This window comes from Sitophilus oryzae, unplaced genomic scaffold, assembly GCF_002938485.1.
Source record: "Sitophilus oryzae breed Bouriz unplaced genomic scaffold, Soryzae_2.0 scaffold_1586_pilon_pilon, whole genome shotgun sequence".
Lineage (NCBI taxonomy): Eukaryota > Metazoa > Arthropoda > Insecta > Coleoptera > Curculionidae > Sitophilus > Sitophilus oryzae.
The window spans coordinates 775,303-790,398 of NW_022146265.1; the positions used below are offsets into that span (position 1 = coordinate 775,303).

General features: G+C 33.2%; 1 protein-coding gene across 1 annotated transcript in view; it reads right to left on the minus strand.

Annotated features, from left to right (window-relative positions):
* Positions 1-8,486: 8,486 nt before the first annotated feature.
* LOC115879706 (transmembrane protease serine 9-like) overlaps positions 8,487-15,096 on the minus strand; it is a 47,441-nt gene continuing 40,831 nt past the window's right edge. The window contains exon 9 of the mRNA XM_030896664.1: positions 8,487-9,019. Coding sequence (XP_030752524.1) covers positions 8,679-9,019 — 341 coding nt within the window. The 3' untranslated portion in view covers positions 8,487-8,678. The remainder of the gene's footprint in view (positions 9,020-15,096) is intronic.

Genomic DNA, 15,096 nt, shown 5'->3' on the forward strand with positions numbered 1-15,096 from the left:
TCGTGTTTTATACCATTTTTTAGCAGAACACGACCAAATCCGAGCATTTTTCCGACACTCTTTTCTTCCGTGAAGTCGATTATATATTTTGATTTAATCTCACATTTTAGTGTGTTGTTGTTGGCCAACAGTGAAAATAAATTATCCTCGTTTTCTTTAGTAGACTCCTTTAATGCGGTGAGCATAGCTTTTTCAATTTCGTATATTTCGTAAACACCAGGTGGAATTATCATATTTACAGATTTAGATTTTTCGGTTTTCTTATAAGAGAAACGATTGTTACTTTCGTCTATGTTAAAAATTGAGTTGTACGTATAGAAGCCAACAAGTGCAAGTCCATATCTATCTGTAGCATTCAGTTCTATAGGTGGATAAAAGTTTGCACTTAAGACGCTAGAGCGTCCCGTTAAGGTAAATGTGTAAGACATAACTGATGGTAAATTAACTTCAACATGGTTTTTATTGTTGTTTGCAGCATTTTAGTGGGTTAAAGCTGAACCGACGTTTACCTTGCTCTATTTTTTCATTGGTAATATTTACATCCCTCATTTTACAATAGCAACAATATAGTTTTCTAGGTGTTGATACGTCACTCTCTTCTTCTTCATATAAATTGTTGTATTGTTCACTAGAATATTGATACTTAAGGATATCAATGTCGTTTTTCATGTGTTCCGGTAACTTATCCCATACTAATGCAATTTCATTCGGTTTACAGGTAATCATAACTTCTTTTGGCATGTTTTCTAACTGTTCAGAAGTTAATTCTAGTAAACTACCATGGCGATAGTAGACTTTAAGCGATAAAGCCATTTTTTTATAATGATCTCGATCCATCTGAGGTGTCAAAGACATATTATGATTCTGAGAGAAACTTTAAACACAAATGTCCGCACCAGACTGTTCCAAACTTCTGTTGACGATCGTATGTATAGTAAATATTAGTGGCAGCTTTGGAACCTCGTCGTAGATATTCTAGCAATTCTATAGGGGGTGATAAATTACCAAAACTGTCATAGTAAATAACTTGTGAATTTACCTTTTTGTATGCCACCCAATGTGTCCCTAACCCCTTGCTACTATCTAAGTTAACAATAGCACATTCATAGCATTTTGGACCACGCCATGGAAGAGTATCCCTCATATAAACCCCTCTAAAATTTGGTATTTTCATTTGAAATGCATACTTGCTTATGTCGATATTGGATAGTGGTCTTTGGGGCAGGGATCCTATGAGTTTTTTGATTTGTTCATAAAAAGTCCTAAACCTGATCGGTATGGTTTTAAATATATACCATTCCCCTTTGAATTCAAAGTTAGGCGGCCGCCTGTCTTTTGAGAATTCTCATTTTTTGCCGTCTTTATAGCACGAACGATACCTCCAACTCCTCCAGCCAGTGATCCCAAAGCTGAAAGACCGGCAAATATTGGTATTAATGGTAATAAGCCACCCACTTTTGGAATAGGTATTATTCTAGGAGTGCAAATTCTTCTTTTACCACCGGATTTTCGCAAGAATTTCCGTGCTGCAGCTAAGGCTATTCGAGAAGCGTTTAGAATGTCTTTTTCAGCAATTTTTTTACCTCCGGCTTTGCGTAATTCGGCTTGAATCGGTCGTCTCAGCGCTTTTCCAAAAGCAAGTTTGGGTAATCTTTTACGTTTACGCACACCTTTCAAAGATTTAGCTGGGAGTCGTTTTCCTTTTTTGATACTTTTACCCTTATTTGATCTCGCTCTATACCCCATCCCAAAGCGTTGTTTTGCCTTCATAATATTTGTTACTAACCAAGCTGAAGCTTTTTCACTTGCAGTAGAGTCCTTAGATTTAACTCTCTCCCAAGCACGTTGCTCAAGTTCGCTATCTGCTTTATGACGTTCACCCAAATTATTAAGATTTTGCGAATATACTATATCGTGTTTCTTACAAGCTGCATCCAAGGGGTTAATACCTAAATCGCCCCTCGCTAGACGCTTTTTTAGTTTTGTACCGGGTCCACAGTACTGATATCCGGGAAGATGTAACTCAAACGGTAACTTATTAATTAACGAATTAACTATACCACTACCAGTTTTATTTGAATATCGAGAGCGTCCAGTTCGTTTGACGAGCGACATCTGAATGAACATTAAACCCAGGCGTTCACTTTAATGTACCTACTATTTTTTTTATTAGAAGAAAAAAATGAAGATTGTAAAACTTAAACAGAAACTAGATATCGAAAATATTGATAAAAAGGTGGGGTCCAGTTACACTTCAAAATATAGAAGGCGTCATGGTCCGCTACTCCCTTTATCGATTCGTGGATTGTTAATAGGACCATCAAACTGTGGAAAAACTAATGTTATGATTACCTTACTTACTCATCCGTTGGGATTGTGTTTTGAAAATGTTTACATATATTCCAAGTCGTTGTATCAACCGAAATATGAGTATCTGCAGAAAGTTTTTACACCTATTAAGGGTTTGGGTTACTACACATTTAGTGATGCAAACAGTATTTTAGAACCATCTGATGCTAAACCAAATTCTATCTTTATATTCGACGATGTAATGTGTGAAAAACAGGATGTTATACGCTCATATTTTAGTATGGGTCGTCACAATTATGTGGATTCATTTTACCTAGCCCAGACATACTCACGAGTTCCCAAACAATTAGTGCGCGATAATGCCAATTTAATTATTATGTTTAAACAGGATGAAATGAATCTACGTCATATTTATTCGGACCATGTTTCGCCTGATGTAACATTTAATCAATTTCAAGAGATGTGTGCAAAATGTTGGAACGATAAGTATGGTTTTTTAGTTATCGATAAAGATAGTGATTTAAACTCTGGAAGATATCGTGTAGGGTTCGATAGCTATATATTAATAGAGTAATCTTAATTAAAGCTCATTTGACAACTAAACGATATAGTAGTAGGCCACAGCCAAAATGAACGAGGAAATTGATTTGAAACGCAAATTAGTCGAAGCTACAGATGCTGTTCGAAAAAAATTTAAACAAATTAAATCTGCAAGCGTACACGATAAAATTGAATTGGAGAAATTTTACGAACCGATTAGTACACCGTTAACATCTATATCCAATGTTATTAAAAAACAAAAAAGTTTGAAACCAAAATACGATCAAATAAGTATGGGTACATCAACTGAAAGTGTAAGTACACCCACACAGACAGCATTTACGGAGCGTGCACCAAAAGAAACGTCAACTCCATTGATAAAACCACGGAAGCCTCTCTGGGATGAATCGAGTATACATAGACACACGCTTGATGAAAGGTTTGTTACACCACCACCCTCAAATACTTCTGCAATGACATCTAGTGACTACTCAGTGGAATCTCCGGACAGTGTAATTCAATCTTATCTAAACGAATTTACGGCTAAACCATCTTTATTTGACAATATTTATGGGGTTCGACGTGAAAAGAAGAACAAATATGTGATGTATATGGGTAAAATGGAAATACGTTTTCCACCCGGTAATGTTGTTCTTGTGGACAAAAATAATAAAATTAGTGAATTTCAAGGGAACTCTGAACTTTACGACCTACTTTTCTTGAGAAATCCACCAGCATTGGGTAATGAAGGTGAAATGGATCCCGAAGTTATCGAAAATTATAAATCAATTTTGCAGTTGACAGAAGCACCGTATACAGACTATAATAAAAAGTATGGGTTGAGAGCTACAAGGTGGAGAAAGTATACAAGTATCATAAAACCTCTAATGCAAGGAACTCGATTAGGTACTGGGATTCAGAAAAATAATTCAAAAGGTAGCTTACCCCTCCAAAAACGTGTCATTTCGGAAAATGTGAATTATGTATATTGGAATAAACCGAAAGAGTTAATAGATCGTTTACGATTACTCTGGAGTTCAAAGATGGCGGGACACACCGGACATGATAACGAAATAATATCTATAATTGAAGAACTCCGGGAAGAACGAATAATTTATTAAGAAAAGCAAGTAGCAATTTTCATCAGTTCTCCAAGATACGTCTTTTAGAAATATGGAGGTTAGCCCTGAAAAGTTAAAAATTGTCAATGAACTTCATAGACCTGCTAGAAAAAATTTTCCAAGGAGGCGTACAATAATTAAGGGATATAGCGATTTGTGGCAAATAGATTTGGCTGAAATGCAACAATATAGTAGTGAAAATAATGGTTATCGTTACATATTAGTGTGTATAAATTGCTATTCTAAATATATGTACACTAGACCTGTCAAGAATAAAACTGGAGTTGAAGTTACCAGGGCGATGAGGGATATTATTACAGAAGCAGGGTATGCACCAAGTAATCTACAAAGCGACCAAGGAAAGGAATTTTTCAATAGAACTTTTCAAGCTATGGTTGAAGAATACAATATTAATCATTATTTTACATTCAGTACCAAAAAAGCTGCAATTGTAGAACGAGTAATAAGAACACTTAAGAATTATTTATATAAGGAGTTTTCAGCTAGAGGTTCATACCAATGGCTACAACTTTTACCTACTGTAACGAAGACGTATAATAATAAGAAACACCGCACCACCCAAATGAAACCGGTTGATGTTAATCCTAACACACGTATTGACGCTTACAATCACATAAAAATTGTACCTAAAAAATTTAAATTTCGATTAGGTGATGTGGTTCGAATAAGCAAATTCAAAAGTATTTTTGATAAGGGATATACTCCGTCATGGTCAACTGAACAGTTTAAAGTTGCAAAAGTTAACATCACCCAGCCACCGACATACATCCTAGAATCAGTAGAAGGTCAACCAATTAAGGGATGTTTTTATGAGGCCGAATTACAGAAGACAAAGTCCCCGGGTATTTATCTAGTTGAAAGAATACTGCGTAACCGACAGAAAAATAAAGTTAAGCAATTTTATGTAAAGTGGTTAGGCTTTCCATCCAGGTTTAACTCATGGATTGATTCTTCTGATATTATTTAAAATTTATAATATGTTTACTTTGTACTATTAAAAAATCAACACATTTTTTTTTAAATCGTATTTTATTTAAATAAACCTACATTTATTACTATATTTTTTTATTTCACATTTGCCAATATATGTTCAGAGATATCCGTCAAACGCCTAGTATCCTTAAACTTATTCAGCTGGTCTTCCAGAATTGCAATCCTCGTCACGTATTTGGGCTTATTGTGTTCTATCTCAGATTCCAACTTTGCCAATATTAGAGTCATAAAATCCTTAGTTATTATACGAGTATAAAGGTCTTGTAATTTATGTATTTTATAATCTGCATATTGCATTGTAACTGCATCAGCCTTATCTATTGGCTCACTAAGGTTTATTATTCGTTTTTCTTGAATGTTATAGTCGCCACTGGGTGTTAATTTATATCCAATTCCGGGTATGCTGCGCAACACTTCAACTGTTTTATGTATTTTATCATCTGCATATTGCATTGCAACTGCATCAACCTTATCTATTGGCTCACTAAGGTACATTCTTCGTTTTCCTTGAATGTTATAGTCACCACTGGGTGTTAATTTATATCCAATTCCTGGCATGCTGCGCAACACTTCTACAGTATCATGAATATTCTTACGACCGAATTTATCAATTGTTTTGTTAGTCGCCATCTCTGAACTAAACTGTTTTCTACGGAAGTACTATTATTATATGAATTTATTATTAAGTGGAGTAACACCCCCCTGTTGTTCAGTTTTAATAATATGATTTACTCTTTTTTCTAACACGATAATCCTTTGGATGTATTCTCGCGTTTTTTCTTCCACAGTTTTTTTTATCGCGTTCATCATTTTCTCTTCCACATCATTATTCAATATATTTGCAAATGCTTTGTTCAATTGAACAAGTTCCTTGTCAATATATTGTTTTGTTATAGCATCTGTCTTATCTCTAGGATGAGCGACATTCGTTAAACGTTTTTGAGTTATGTCGTAATCTCCACTGGATGTTAATTTAAATCCTATTCCAGCAGCACCACGTATTGTACGCACTTTGATATTATTTCTTTTGCGTCCAAACTTGTCAACTGTATTGTTAACAGGAGCCATATTCAACTATAACTAAAATATTTTCAGTAATTGTTCTTATTTATATAAATATATATAATAAAAAAAAACAGGGTGATAGTAGTAGTACATATTTATTGATGACGTTTTACAATTTGTTTTTCATGGTAAATATATAATGTGTAGGTATAAAATGTATTAGCCTAGGCTAGCTGCTACATCGACTTCCATGTTATCTACTGTGTCAACATCGTTCGAGACACTACTGGTTCCGTCTTTTTGTAATGCTGGATTGATGGTTGCAGAAAATGTCTCTTCATAGAGGAGATATTTCTCAGAAATATCATCTGGGATATGTGGAATTCTAAGTAAAAAACTTCTTAAATCTTCCTCCACCATTTCAGAGCAAAATGTATCCAGACTAATGCTACCATACACATACTTTTCACACAAATGTGCTCCAATACGATAGTTTATTGAGGTTTTAAGGTATTTAATATATTTCTCATCATCATCATTGTCTCCAAGAAGATTTAGGAATTTCAGGGTGTCGCCACATATTTTTCTCAATTGTACAGCTAATTTATAAACGTGTAACATTTGGCCTTCATCATATGCATTAGAATCATACTTTTCAGTGACAACGTCGCACATCTTTAACAAGAATACATGTGTGAGTATTCAATGAATGTAATTATTACAAGTTACTTAACATTTTATTACATTTTTTTTTAATATTATATTAATAAATGTTTACTCCAACACACCAAAATTAAGGAGGGCTCTAGTATTTCCACCAGCTAATACCGAACTCTGCCCTAAATAACATAAATAATATTTATCATCGAATTTATTTATGAGCTGTACTAGATCATCTGTGAAAGTCTGAACAACACGTTTTGGTAGAAATGATTGGAATGTTAAGTTACTTGTTTTATCGTGTAATGTTGCTAGAATTGTTTTTCCAAAACGTGTTGTCATCGACACCATATTTTTAATAATATATATTTTTCCCACTGTCAACGATGATATGGATTTACGTTCGACTAATTCAATTTCTTCAAGCTTTTTATTAATTTGTTCAAATGTATTCTTTGAAATACTCATTTTAAAAAAAATGTAATAAATATTTGAAAAAACTTTTACGCAATATACCTTCAAACACTTTTGAATACACCACACAATGTTTCTTTGGAATGTATACACACGACTTGTTACTTTACAAGAGATTCTATATCTGAATACGTTTCCATGAAAGTCGCTTTATATACACAATGTTAAACTACCCCCCACCTTGGCAGCCTAGAAGAACATTCATGGTGACTAATTTCAAAGACATCTGAAAGTCAATCTTACAGGTCGTTCAAGATTGTCCATCAAGCTCCTTGTGAAGGGTACACAAACGCATTTCAAATACATCTGAAAGTCAACCTTAAAGGTCGTTTAAGGTCTCACAACAAGGTTCTTTCTGGAATCACTCAAGGAGGTTTGAAAGCCACATATGTCAAGGTCAAGCGAACTGCGCATGTGGAGGAGCCCAATCGGCTAATATCTCCTACTTCCGTGGCATAATTAATGTTTGGTTTTAGATTTGTATTAATTTATAATAAAGCAAGAATATAAAGTTTTAGATATTGTATGTAATATTAAAAAAAATACAAACTAATAACAACTATTTACAGTAATATTTAGTTCTAATAAAGGAGTATAAAAACTAGACTAAATGATTATAAATATAAATAATAAATTTAATAAAAATAGTACAAATAATATTTTAACTAAATAATGTAAATTGTTATAATACATAAAATATATCGTTACCTTTACGAGAGTTTAATGACACTATAGACAATACTCTGGTAATATTGATTTTTCATTACATATTTTAATTTTTAATCATCTACCGTTGAAAAGCACCTATCATAATATATCGAACTATAAAAAATGTCTATACCTATGTGGCGGATTCATAACGCCACTGCACTGCAAGAAAATCTACAAAATAAAAAGCATATTTTTTTCTTTGTTAGGCAAATTTGTATTACTGTAAACATAACTTCTGACAAGCAGTGTCCGTCTAGGTTTAACGCAGAAGTGTTTACAAAAAATAATTATTTTATTTTCTAGATTTTCTTGCAGTGCAGTGGCGAAATACAATATATAAGGATTTTTTTGGAAAGATATCGAACTATGCAGAGCTATGTATACATATACAGGGTGAGTCTTAAATAAGTGCAAATTTTTTCAAGGCTGGTAGATCTCAATAAAAGAAACATATTTTCTCTTTACCGTTTTTCAAATAACTCTAAAACGACCAAGTTATTTTAGATTGAAAATCTAAGCAAAACATGATTTTTTTGGTTAAATATTGAAAACCACTGTATCTTTTCTGTGTTTCCTTTCTTGTAAATTTAATCTACTACCTATGCTGTCATATTATAAAGATATTATGATTTTTTAACTTAAAATTAAAGGATTTCCAAAAAAAAATCAAAAAACTCCTAATCTTCAAAAATGTTTTTTTCCGCGAAAAAAATCTTATACTTAGACGTGTCTCTGAGGTCGAAATATACTACCCCTAAAATATTTGCACTTATTTGATACTCACCCTGTATAAGTATATGCTTAATATAAGCCAACAAATGCCAGGTATTTACTAAAAGAAATTTATTTTAAATTGGACACTTTCTTAATGAATCGACTTAAAACAGGTACGTTGGCATAGACACCGGGAAATCCTTTTTTAGTGCATCCATATCCCCACGAAACTATACCATATATGGTACCGTTGACAACAAGGGGTCCTCCCGAGTCTCCTTGGCAGGAATCTTTGTTTTCCGATCCAAAGTAACCGGCGCAAAACATTCTCTGTGTCAAAATTCCGTAGCCTCTCATACATGATTCTCTTGACATGGTTGGAAGATAGACTACTTGGAGGTAGTCACCGTCTTCATCCATAGCACCCCAACCTGTTACTGCAGCCATCACGCCATACGGTACTTGACCTCCTAGAAAATATCATTTTATTTATAAATATTATTAGATATCTAGTAAAGTTGGATATTTTAAAATTTAATCAAGAATTATGTTCTTTTATTATAATATTTAAGTGATAGGGTTTTGACTTCTACGGTTATAATTAATTATTTTAAAATTTTGAAATATACAATTTATGCGACAATAGGTATTTTTTTAAGTTGAAAACTATTGCAGTTATTGAAACTATAAACTTCTCAGGTACGAAGTTTGTGTAACGTAACGCTGTTACAGGTATAGTAAAAATTGTTATGTTGTTTTGTGACAATTTCAAATGATAATAAAATTGCCGAAAAATGATAATACGCAAAGAAGTTGTTGTGTGAAATAACATTCAACACAACTTTCCCGGAACAACATTTTATAGCTTCCTGGCTTTCTCACACCGATTTTATCAAAAGCAACCATGGATTTAGGCAGTTCGACGAAACTGATGAGCAAACAAAGTGCCGAATACATAATCAAAAATTTAAATAGACTATATTATGATAATAAAATATAATTTGCTCAATATTAATGGTATACTTTTTTATTCAACTAGTGCTTGCATTTTTTATGAACATCTTCTAAAATTATAATTATGTACCTTTAAAAGATTTCAGTTATGTCAACACTACCAAAACCGGTGCCTAAAACTATGCTCGCTGTCGTAGCTGTACTCATCTGAAGCCGGACTCAGATGACTCGCGTACTTGGCAAGTACACCGATATTTGCATACTTGGCAAGTATTCCATGTTTGTAAACAACATTTTTTTTATTTGTAATCAACAAACTTGGCACTCACGCGGCGCGACTAGTGACAAATAATTGCACAAGTAAACCCCTCACACGACATGGCAAGTATTTGCCAATAACAAATGCTTGTCAATGTCAAGCACAGGAGTCCTCTGCGTCCGGCTTAAAGCTTGGTGTGCTTGTGCTATTATTTGTCTCTCGTTGTGTCGTGTGAGCTCCAAGCTTGCCATGGCTATTTAGAACGTTGTAACGTGCAATGTACTTGGCAAACATTTGTTATTAGAATATAATATAACCATGTTGCGTGAGTTGTTTACTTGTGCAATTATTTGTCGTTCGTGGTGTCGTGTCAGAGCCAAGCTTACCATTGTTGTTTACAAAATGCTATACTTGCAAATATTGGTGTACTTGCCAAGTCACGAGCCGTCTGAGTTTGAATATTAAATTATAATACACATAAAGCTGAGCTCAAACGACTCGGATAGTTGGCAAGTATACCAAAATTTGTGTTCTTGGCAAGTATACCATCTTTGTAAACAACAACGGTAAGCTTGGTGCTCACACGACGTGACGAGTGACAAATAATTGCATTAGTAAACAACTCGCCCTACATGGCAAGTATATACCTACCAATAACAAATGTTTGCCAAGTACACGAGTCATTTGAGTCCGGCTTTAGAACCTTCTAAAGATATCAAAAGATTTACCTTTTTATTTTTTTAGGATTTTCAAAAATTGCAATTACGAATAAATAATATTATTACGAAGTAATACTATAATAATTTTTTCGTGTACTCGCTATTATTTAAGCTTATGTATTTGTATAAGTAGGTGTTTATTGGATGGTGGTAGCACCGTCGGAGAATGGCACTAAGCCTATAGTTGTTCAAATTTCGTTAACTGTGGAAAATTGCTTGCTCTACAACTACATACCAAGGACTATTAGAAATATGGAATAATATTTATCATCAGGGCCGTCTTAGGGGCCAGGGTGAGCGGGCGGCCGCCCGGGGTGGCCGTTTGTCTGGGGCGGCCATTTACCTGGGTTCATTTTTTAAAATTGGAATTAAAAAAATATTTATTTTGAAACAACACATCCGTTATCATAACACAACTACCTATTCAATATTTACAATAAAATTTTAAAATAATGAGAATAATTGCACGTTTCCCATAAATGAAAAAGGAAGAAGGTTTACTAGTAAAAATTATTGCAGACTAGCCAACGGAGAAAATACTCTAAGGGAATGGCTAATATATTCTAAATTACTGGATTCAGTTTATTGCTTTCCGTGTAAGTTATTATTTTCTGCAAATGATAAATGTACATCATTAATTTAAAAACGGCTTTCGGGATTGGAAACATCTTTCAGAAACACTAACTTCTCATGAAGTTAGCAAAATACATGTCATGAATTATAATAAGTGAAAAATGCTTCAGAAATCTTTTGAGAACGACACTACCATTGATACCACTCACCAGAAAGTGCTAAATTTAATAAAAGAACATTGGAAAAATATTTTGAAAAGAATAATATATACTATTATACTTTTTCTGACCGGCCAAAATCTTGCTTTGCGCGGATCATCCGAAAAGTTATACGTTAAAAATAATGGGAATTTTTTGAAAACAGTTGAGTCGCTTGCTCAGTTTGATCCCATCATGAAAGAGCATCTTAATAAAATTGAAAAACTCCAAATTTGGAAAGAAAAACTCATTATTTAGGACACAATATCCCAAAATAAATTAATAAGTCACTTTTCAAATAATATTAAAAAGAGAATAATTTCTGATATTCTGGACTCAAAATATTTTTCCATCATCTTGGACTGTACTCCAGATCAAAATAATATATGAAAAGGCCAACCCGTTCACAGTTAAAGAGAGTTTCATAGAACATTCACCTTTAAATGATACAACTGGCCGGGGTCTCACAGAGGTCGTGCTGTCAAAACTGAATGAATTGGACTTGGACTTTCAAAACGTTCGTGGTCAGGGCTATGACAACGGAGCTAATATGCGGGGTAAAAATGTTGGTGTTCAAAAGAGAATACTTGATATAAATAGAAGAGCAATGTTTGTACCGTGCACAGCTCATTACTTAAATCTAGTTATTAATGACGCTGTCAAAGCCACATTTGAAAGTACAAGTTTTTCTCTTGTACAAGCTGTTTATGTTTTTTTCCGCTTCCGCAAATAGATGGGCTTTACTGAAAACAAAAATAAAATTCCTAACTCTAAAACCACTTAGCGATACTCGTTGGGAAAGCAGTGTAGAATCCGTTAAAGCTTTAAAATATCAAATTGAGGATATCTATGACTCCTTAGTAGAAATTTCGGAAGATTTGACTTGCTTCAACTGCTAGGAATGAGAATGATGGCTTAGCAAAAAAAATTAGGAGGTTTGATTTTTTGGAACGAAGTTTTAAATAAGATCAACTTTGTTAGCAAGCTTCTGCAGAGGCCCGATTTAAATATAGTTCAATCTACTAAATCTTTAGAGTCACTTGGCAGTCACTTTCGGAGTTGTAGAAATGATAAATACTTCCAGGAAGTGCTGGTCGATGCAGCTGAGTTGGCCCAAGAATTAGAAATCGAAACCAAATTTTGCATAGAAACTAAAGCCCGTCCAAGAAAAAAAAAACGCGACAATTCTTGTATGAAGCTCAGGATGAACCAATAAACGACCCATGTCAAAAATTTAAAGTTGAAATTTTCTTTGTCGTTGTAGATAAAATTATTAACTCAATTGATGAGAGATTTGAATTATTGAGAGTTCATTCTAATTACTTTTCATTTTTAAATAATATTCCTGAAGCAATTCTCCAAATCAATAAAGAAGATCTCGTGAAACATTGCCTTGACTTAGAGTTGTGCTTAACTGATGGTGAAAGCAAAGATTTAAATGGTCTTGAACTGCGAGATGAACTGATTTCTTTTGATGTCTTGATTGAAAAAGAAAATGAGAAAATAAATAACTCACAAAAAATTTTAGAATTTATCTATTCAAACAATTTGGATGGAAATCTACCAAATATGTGTAATAGCACTAAGGATTTTGCTTACACTACCAGTTTCGGTAACTTCCGGCAAAGTTTACAGAATAAAATATAAGTTCCGTCACTTGTGCCGGCGGCAGGTATCAAAAGCCGCTTCACGCACGTGTTTCCCAGTGTGTATTACTGGTGTGTGGACTTTGGACCCAGCATACACGGCGGATCACGTTCGGCGTATTACTCTGATTTTGGCGTTATTACAGAGTGGTCTCGCATGCATATGGAATTATTTTTCAAGTGGTTATTTAATTTTCATTGCAAAGTGTTACTGATCACATTGGCCTTAGTTAATTATTTATTAGTTTATTATAAAAAAAGCATAATTATTTTTATTATTTCTTAAAAATAACATTGAGTTTTTCGCCACTGGAAAAAAATTATTTAAAATATCTAATTAGAATTATTCAAGAACACTTTATTTTTTTACACGAAAAATCATATACTGGGTGTGTCTCAAAAGTGGCTTATCCCTATAACTTTTTTATTTTTTCAGATAAAAAAACGAGATTTGGTGTGTTAGTATATGACCTAAATTAGGATTGATTAACGTTTTCAATTTTTTTCGGTCACTTCCGGTTTCACCGAAAATGACTACAACTTTTGATTTTTAAACGGAACCTCGGCATTTTTCTACTTTATTCGATAAAAAATGACACTCTGAATAGAATGACATATCATATGTCAACTTTTGGCGTTCTAGCTTTAAAAAAATCTTTTAAAATTTCAATATTGAGTGTCATAGCTCTTTTAAAAACAAAACTTTAATCGAGGAGTCCTGGGAAAATAGATTTGATCGTCTAATGTTTTCCATGTCTTGTCTTGGCCGGTTAAAAGATGCCCAAATGGTATTTTTAACCATATCTTAATTTTTTCAAATGGAAAGAGGAGTGGTTCATTAGTATATTTGGAAAAAGTATTTTTTACGAATAATTTCATGCCACACACTTGGTATTTCGAGTCAAATTGTCGTTATAAACCGCGTGTTACACTTTCAAATAAATCATATGTGAAACTGTTAAAAGCTGACATATGATATGTCTTTCTACCCAGAGTATCATTTTCTATCGAATAACGTAAAAAAATACCGAGGATACCATTTAAACATCAAAAGTTGTTGACATTTAATAGTTTCAGCTTTGAATTTTATAGTGTACGTAATTCGTGTTGGAAAACCATATTACGCACTCATGGAGTACTGCACTTGTGCGTAATATTATTTTTTCCAAAACACTCGTTACGTAATATACTTTTACATTATTTACTGTTGATATTGTGTAGCTTTATTTTTTGTGTTTGTTTTTAAAATTTATTTTATTTTTGCTATATCTTTTTTTATCTTGCCATGTCTAAATATTTATATGTAATACACCAATAAACTGATTTATAGATTTACTATTAAGTATTTTTGAAATACCCCACGTTCCCCTGCACCTTGTCGCACATTGCGATCGGTAAAAATGCGGCTTCTATTTACCCCGGCTTCCACTCCTGTTTTCATCGAAATCCGGCGTATCGGTCGAGGCGGCTTCTGGCTTTTGATACGCGATTTTCAAAGTGCCGATGCTAAGTGACCGAACTTAAAATGAAATTGCCAGTAATTTAAATTATGATGAACTAATTTGCTCCTTTGCGGAAAAGAAAGCTCGAATTATGTTTTAGTTATGTTTAGTTTACTATAAGATTATTCTTCTGTTTTTCTAAATTTGTATATTAATATTTTTGTAAATATAATTTATAATAAGTAACGTTTCCGAAAATGTATTTTTTTCCTCATAGCTTTGTGGTATTTTTAGAGAGGAGATGCAACTATTTCAGAAAGTTTGCCCGGGGCGGCCAAAAACCTAGGGTCGGCCCTGTTTATCATATTTAAAATAATAGAGTAGCTTGGTCCCTTTAAAACGATCAATGTTCAATATTTTATCTCTCTATTATTTGGCTAGCCCAGAAAGATATCGTGCAATATCACTTAAGATGAATAAAAATATAATTCTCATTTCAATAGAAACAAAATATAAATATGAACAAAATAAGGTCGTCATTTAATGACCGTGTAAAACCGTTTAACAATACTGCAACCTACACATTTTTTCTTACGTAATTGATACTACATTACTGGTGAAAATTTTAATTTTAACTGAAGGTAAAGTAAATTAATATTAGAATTTTTCTAGAGGTGTCGGCAGTTTAATCGCCATTTATCTCCACTTGTCTTTATTATAAATAGGAAATTATTTTTTTTAGTTAAGATTACTATGC